Raw genomic sequence first — 8,066 nt, 5'->3', positions numbered from 1 at the left:
AGATGCCATGATTTTGGAGATTGCATTTGTACATTCATATAGATCGCACTGCCAGATCCTGTGATCTTTGGGGATTGCATTTCCACTTTAGATACAGGGGTCACTGGAGACCACACATGCCGTTAAAAGAGCTCAGGATCTTTGGAAATCCATTCAATCCGCCCTTTCTTTTTTGGGAACTCGCATGTACTGTATAGGAGGGTCCCATGGTACATCAGGTGTTCTGATTCTGGCCCACAAAGTTTAAATACCCCGAGCAAGCATCAGGCCAAAAACGGGTCACCAGGTGAGGACAACACCATGACGTCATAATCTCACCCTGTGCGTCTTGTTCTCGGAATACATGGGTTAGGGAGAAAGATCCGGGTCTCAGGACCAGCAGCTTCTCCCAGGATTTCAGCCTTGAGCAGAGATGCAGTGTGTGAACCTTCCCCGGGACTCCATGGTATGACGTCACTGCATGGTGCTGTGTGACATCATAATTATTATTACCACTACTTGAGTACTATTTATATTATTTAGTTTTGTATGTATAATATTATATTATATGTATAATATTATATATAATATATATAAACACACACACACACACACACACACACTATCCCACAATTGCACTCTGGTTTACCAAAACAATAATCAATTTATTATAGCAACATCACATAAAATTTAAAACAGTTTCAAGCACCCCTCACATCAAAAGATACCTGTATTAAACGCTATACATGTAAATAGCCTTATGACTCAGAATGGTGAATGCATGTATGTATCACTAGTATATCAAACCAGAGGATAATGAGGCATGCAATCAGCCTCATTCATACCTCTAAGACTGTCCGGTCCCTAATTAATGGTGGTGAAATAAGACAAACCTAAGTCATAGACCAGGCATGAAGGGGTTAAAACACAGGGAAATGCAACAAGCAATTATAACTGCACTCATTGTTTCGGTAAAGCACAGTGCTATTGTGGGATCCTTTCTCTCCAGTTGTGCATATTATTCTATCTCAAGCACCGGCAGTACTGTAGCTTTGCTTTATGGTTCATTTATACTGATTTTGGTAACGGCTTTTTATAGGGTCTGTAGCGGGTACTTTTTTCGTTGTGTGTATGTGTATATATATATAAACACAACGAAAAAAGTACCTGCTACAGACCCTATAAAAAACCGGTACCAAAATCAGTGTATATATATATATATATATATATATATATATATATATAAACAGCAGATATTACCAGATCTTCATCCGGAAAGAAGAGACAGCACACAGCCAAGTTGAAATAACAATATATTGAGGTAACAAAAACCAAGGCACTATATCCGACGTTTCGGTCAGCTACACGTGACCTTCCTCAGGGAGATATATATATATATATACACACACACACACACACACACACACACACACACACACACACACACACACACACACACACACACACACACACACAATCCCAGCAAGCTCAAACGCCCACACCCACCTAATTTTGACTATATGTAATGTCACATAGAGTGCCACTGGGCTGTGGCAAGTGAATATAACAAACGACAGGGGGTGCCCAGTGCTACATCCAAATGACAAAACATACATGGTAATAATTACAAGAAATAATGCTTCAGTACTAATAATAATGCTAATACTAATAAAATATGTTTTTTTAGTTAGATATTTTGGCCAAAGCATCATAAGCCTGCACACCAAATCGTCAAGGTAAACCATAATAAGTGCAAGTCCTACACTACACTGCATCTGTTCCCTATACCTCTGCATGAGGGGGAAGAACCATAATAGATTCATTACCTGCAGCAAAATGAGAAGACCCACCATTAAAAAGGGGGAGGTGACGACACTTTATTCTGCCATATTCATTGATACACAACTTACGTTGTATACTTTCACTTTGAGAACACCTCACATAGTGTGCTATAATTATACTCCTATTTGGTGCATTACTATCCTCTATGTGGCCATTTATATCACATACTGTCGTTTTTAGACACTTGCTCTTTACAAATAATACAACAATATCTATGTATGTGTCTCTCTCTCCTCAAATACTGTTGCTCCCCATGTGACAGAGTGAGGCTGTCCTGGAATCAGGTCCAGTGACATTAACCCCGTAACTGCTGTTATGGTCTGCAATGCATGACAAAACAATGACTAACTTCTAACTTCCCTAGTGTCTCCATGAAGTGGCTGCAATGGGCTGCAAGCTTTCCTACCAAGGTTAATATGATAAGGAAATTGCTCCTTTCTCTACATCTGCTACCCAGTACAGATGTCCCAGCACAGAGTTCCCAAGTCTTGCAAAACACCTTCCCTTCTGCTTGTTCGCCCTGTGGAGCAGGTTCATGCATTAAGAAGGATGTGTGGGATTATAGGTTAAGAATGGCACACAAGTCTCTCTTGCATTCATATATTATTTTATTGACTGAATCAAACGTTTCGGTGTCCTGTCACACCTTCATCAGAACTTCCATGTATTTGCAGTAGCTGCTGTGAATGAGCAACCAGCTGTAGAGATGAGCGAATCTGCTGAAATCTGCTTTTCACTGATGTTACTCACAAAATCCATTTCGCGGTGTAAAATCCGCAAACGGATTTGGACCGTTTCAATCAAAATCCGCCATTGGATACAATGATCTGTAGAATCCAATCCGCGGATTGAGCAATCCGTTGGTGGATTCTTAAGACACGTGGTGCATCCTGTCCATGTGATTTGTGATTATAGGTTCCTAAGCTCCTTCCTTAGGAACTCACCGCCTACTTATTTGTACCGTTTAGGAAGCTATTCGAGTTAGGGAGGAGTATCTCTGCCTTGTTAAAGCAGAAATAATATGTAGGCAGAAGTACAACCCTGTCATGACCATCTCTTTCTTAAAATTATACATACTGTAAAGTTTATGGCCCTATTCAGTATGCCGTGTAGTCGCTTCCCGGTGCTGGAGAAGAGTTCATCTTCAATGAATGGGACTAAAATCTACTTCACAGCAGGGAAAATAGCTTAACAGTAAAATGAATAATGGCCAATCTATCAACCACAATGTGGGCAAAGTAGAGGAGGTCCATGCAAGTCTATTTAGTACCACTCACTTCAAGTTAGTCTCACTCATTGGATGGCAGTCTCATCCATCTGGGGTTTATTGGAAGGCTGTCTCACTAGAAGGCAGTCTCTTTCACTGGAAGGTACTTTCTCACTGGAAGGCAGTCTAATTTATTATTTTTCATTTTTGAGGGTATGTATACTTCTGTATATTGTGGACTGTTCGTTGAGAACAAGTATACAGTCTCTTTGCTGTGATGTTCTGAGGTCACAGAGCAATTTTCTCCCACTTGATGTGGTTTCATGAGACTGAAATACTTTTAGTAGACAAATAAACCGTAGGTAATTATATGGAGTTGTCAAGCTGTATAGCTTTAATTCGTTCAGTCATTTACTCTTTTGTGATGGAACAGGCAGGGGGGGATACAGGTTCTGCAAGATAATGCAGACAGAAGCAGGAAAAGCAACAGGTGGCTTAAGCAAGGCAAGTTAAGACATGAGAAATCATTACATTGTTACTCTGAAAGGAAATACAGAATGTCACGTTTTTTCTAGGAACCGAGTTATCATGGAAACCAATTGATAAAGGGGCTATTAATAAAGTGAGCACTACACGTAGAAGGCATGTAACGGGCATTGAAGGGGGTATATATTGCTTTATATTAAATAAATGGCTCTTCCAATTGTCCTACTTCCTATCACCTACCACCCTTGTGTTTCTCCCCCCCCCCCGCCCCCCCACACACGCACACACTATTTATTTTATGTTGTGCTTTCCTTTGAAGGGGTTAGTGTAGTGATTCCTAACAGTGGGCTTGTGAGGTGTATCCAAGGGGTTTGCCATAAAAATTATGTAATGTTGGATCTCTGGCAGGGGAGTGGGTTTCTGAACCTGTGTGGGGACAGCATACTTAGTAAGGCCACAAACTTCACCTTGGTGTGGGTGGTACAGCTATCAATTACAGCAGGAGCTTCCAAAGTCACTCCCCACAATGCTTTGCATTTACAGTCAGGGCCGCTGACGGGGGGGAACAACCGGGAAGAGTGTTCCGGGCCCGTTGGCTGCGTGGGGCCTGGTGGTCGGGCCTATAGTTGCCACTGGGCCCCGGCTCTCCCCCAGCTGCAGGCCTCTCCTCACTCTGTCCCACGCCGAGCTTCTGATGTCAGCGTGCCGGAAGTAAGCTTGGCCCAGCTTCCGTGCGTGCCGGCGTGAGAAGGAGGGCCGGCGCACACTGATGTGGGAAGCTCAGCGAGTGACAGTCAGTGAGGGAGAGGAATGCAGCTGGGGGAGAGCCGGGGCCCAGTGGTAACTGCTTTGTCCGGCTGCCAGGCCCCCCTTAGGCACCGGGCCCGACCTGAGACCATCCCCAAGGTAAGTCTGTATTTTTATTATGTATTGGGGGGACGGGTGTATGTTTAATATGTATTGAGGGGGGTTGGTGTATTTTTAATATGTGTTGGGGGTGGGTGTATTTTTAATATATATTGTGGGGGTGGGTGTATTTTTAATATGTATGGGGTGTGTATTTTTATATGTACTGGGGTGTATTTTTATATGTATTGGGTGGGTCAGGGGCTTAGGTATAGTCCGGGCAGCGTCGGGGGCCCGAATTCTTGGGGGGCCTGCTCAGGACCTCAGATAGGGGATGGAGCGCTTGGACATTTGGCCCTGCCATCTAGCCGAGGGGAGAGAGGGCAGGCAATAGAGGCTGGTTGCAGAACTGAGGCTGAGAGCTGCAGAACTCTGCCTGCGCCTGCTCTCCATGACATCAGGGGGTTGAGTTACTATGTGCTGCTGTGGAAAGGTATGCTGTGTGTATTTGTGTGTGTGTTTGTGTGTCAATTTGCAGTGTGTGTTTCAGTGTGTCAGTATTCTCTGTGTGTTTGTGTGTAAAATTGTCAGTTAAAGTTTGCTCTGTCAGTGTGCTGTGTGTGCCTCAGTGTCTCTGTGTGCCTCAATGTGCTGTGTGTGCCTCAGTGTCTGTCAGTGTGCTGTGTGTGCCTCAGTGTCTCTCAGTGTGCTGTGTGTGCCTCAATGTCTGTCAGTCAGTGTGCTGCGGTGTGTGCCTCAGTGTGCTGTGTGTGCCTCAGTGTCTGTCAGTGTGCTGTGTGTGCCTTAGTGTCTGTCAGTGTGCTGTGTGTGCCTCAGTGTCTGTCAGTGTGCCTCAGTGTCTCAATGTGCTGTGTGTGCCTCAGTGTCTGTCAGTGTGCCTCAGTGTCTCAATGTGCTGTGTGTGCCTCAGTGTCTGTCAGTGTGCTGTGTGTGCCTCAGTGTCTATCAGTGTGCTGTGTGTGCCTCAGTGTCTGTCAGTGTGCTGTGTGTGCCTCAATGTCTATCAGTGTGCTGTGTGCCTCAATGTCTATCAGCGTGCTGTGTGTGCCTCAGTGTCTGTCAGTGTGCTGTGTGTGCCTCAGTGTCTGTCAGTCAGTGTTCTGCGGTGTGTGCCTCAGTGTGCTGTGTGTGCCTCAGTGTCTGTCAGTCAGTGTTCTGCGGTGTGTGCCTCAGTGTGCTGTGTGTGCCTCAGTGTCTATCAGTGTGCTGTGTGTGCCTCAGTGTCTGTCAGTCAGTGTTCTGCGGTGTGTGCCTTAGTGTGCGATGTGTGCCTCAGTGTCTGTCAGTGTGCTGGGTGGGGGGGGGGGTGTAGTTGGTGAAACTTGCCCCAGGTGCAACAGCACCAAGTTACTCCCCTGGCCGATGGAGACTCCTGAATCTACGGAACGTGATCACTCATAATGGGGCCATGAGACAAAATGTTGCCCGGGGGCCCACGCATGTCTAGCTATGCCACCCACGGGGGGGGGGGGGGGGAGGGGGGAATTATATGTATTTGGGATTTGTTTTTTGCATCCATTTGGGGTGTGGGGGGGGGGTTATATGTATATAGGGGGGAAGGGTTTTTTGGTATGTATTTTGTGGGGGGGGGGGGATTGAGTGAGAGTGGGGTAAATGACAGAAGGTGGGGGCAAGTGAGAGGGGAGAGGGTGTGAGAGAGGGAGTGAGTGAGGAAAAGAGGGAGTAAGAGTGAGACACAAGGGAGAGAAATACATGCGAGGCGGGAGGGGTGTGAGTGAGATTTGGGTAATTGATGGAGGAGGGAGATTGATTGAGTCGGAGGGGAGAGAAATACATGGGAAGAGGGGGGGGGGGATATTGGGGGCTCGCAACACCGTTGACACAGGGTTTTCTGAGACCATGTTACAGTGTCTCATGGCAACACCAGTGCTACAAACGTTGCATATTGTAAATGATTAGTTCGGACATACCTCACCTCCGCTTACTGTAAAAGCGTCTTAGTTATTTTGACAGATTGTCCTCTCCTACACAGGGGGGAAACCTACATATGCAGGTAAGTAAACATCTTGCTAAAATATGGCCGTGCCAAATTGATATTTAAAATGGACATTTGTCCAATAATGCAGGCCACCAGTATATGAGTGATTTATAAAGGCAATTGTGGAACAAAAGGAGGGAGAAGTTACACGATGCATACTGTATGTTATAATGGGATCATTCAAATTCAGCATCTTTGTTTAATAACATTCATCAAATTTGTGAGGGAGCTTACATTTTTCTAAGAAACGGTGAGGTCTATGTACCGTATCAATGCAAAAGTCGACAATTCTGGGGCAAAATAATCGCAACATATGTATCAAAGAAAAAAGTCCTATTAAAATCAACAGGATTTTTTCCTATTTGATAAATCTTGCGCAGTATTTTTGCCCAAGAACTGCTCCACTTTAGCTTTAATATACAGTATAGGGGCATGTGTATCTAGGCAAAAGTTGTGCAATTCTTGGGCAAAAAAAGGATGTACAATATATGTCCCATTGAAATCAGCAGGATTTATTTCTTTGATATATCTGGAGCCGTTTGTTTTGCCCCAAAGACCCATGTATCTTATGTTAAGTTCCGGAGTGATTTGTTCAGTGCGGCAAAATAAACTTTACTCTTTGTTTTCTTTACCTTGGTACATAACCATTTGGAAATTTCCATCACAGAGCAATCCTCAGTGTTATGTACGGAGGCACAGAAGAGAGTGCGTATTTATATGCATGCGTTGGTAAACATAATAGCTTACACAAGCTCTGCCACTCTCACCTGACAAGTCCTTGGCAGCCGCCCAGCGGGAAGGAAATGCACGTGGTGGAGGTGCAATTATTAGGGTGTTATACATGGGAGTCCCAATTATAGGAGGATGGGCTATGTATGGTTAGCAAATACAATAAAATATGCAGCATGCACAGCACTACATCCAAACAGGTACCTGCAGAAATTATGGTAAATGAATACATCTCAACATTTCCCTGGTGCAAATAAAATAAAGCGCCAGATTCTTGCAGGAAAATATCATCATTAACACAATTCAGCCTTTATATACCTGCAAGCGCTTGAATCCACCTTACATTCTATTGGCTCGTCCGGGACCAGAAGGTGTTCTTATCACAGAACACTGCTTAGTAAATATGGCCGACTGTGTCCTTGAATGACGATAGAAACTTTGAAATGTATCAAAGGTACAAGCTGGAAGCATGAGGAAGAGGAATTGTAGAACAGATGCTGGAGGGTGAGAGGACTAGAGAAAGTCTTAGAGTAGTCCTTTACTGAAAGGGTAGTGGATGCATGGAATAGCTTCCCAGCAGAGATTAATACAGTCAATTAATTAAAAACGGCTTTGGACAGACATAAGTACCTCATAAACCAGACACAATGCTTGGGATCAAATGGGATGGTAAAACAACAGAGATGTGAGTAGTAGTGCGTAACCTAATGGGGTTGCAGATGTAGATTTATAAGGTTTGATGGACTTGCTGACTGAGTCTGTGCAGGAATCCTGAGGCTGCACGAGTAGTCCATAGAAGAACGACCAAGCGAATACATCACGAGGTTTTATTTTGCAGATGCAATGATGGCACAACGTTTAAGCGTCTATGCCCCTTCGTGAGGTATAAAACTGTGAGACCTCCGAAATGTGCCATCACTGCATCTGCAAAATAAAAACTCATGATGCTTAAGCTAA

The 8,066-nt window shown here is 44.3% G+C and overlaps 1 protein-coding gene across 2 annotated transcripts in view; it reads left to right on the top strand.

Moving 5' to 3' along the window:
* The first annotated feature begins 320 nt into the window (after nucleotides 1–320).
* Nucleotides 321–8,066, top strand: part of CIMIP3 (ciliary microtubule inner protein 3) — an 8,490-nt gene continuing 744 nt past the window's right edge. Inside the window, exon 1 of one of the 2 annotated variants that reach the window (XM_075613134.1) lies at nucleotides 321–445. In XM_075613134.1, coding sequence (XP_075469249.1) covers nucleotides 413–445 — 33 coding nt within the window. In that variant the 5' untranslated portion in view covers nucleotides 321–412. Of the gene's footprint in view, nucleotides 446–6,274; nucleotides 6,396–8,066 lie in introns of those variants that run through there. The other variant, XM_075613135.1, reaches the window with a different exon arrangement.

This window comes from Ascaphus truei, chromosome 9 (assembly GCF_040206685.1).
Source record: "Ascaphus truei isolate aAscTru1 chromosome 9, aAscTru1.hap1, whole genome shotgun sequence".
NCBI classification, from domain to species: Eukaryota; Metazoa; Chordata; class Amphibia; order Anura; family Ascaphidae; genus Ascaphus; species Ascaphus truei.
The sequence above is the reverse complement of the archived record's forward strand: the minus strand, read 5'-3'. Positions and strand labels throughout refer to the sequence as shown.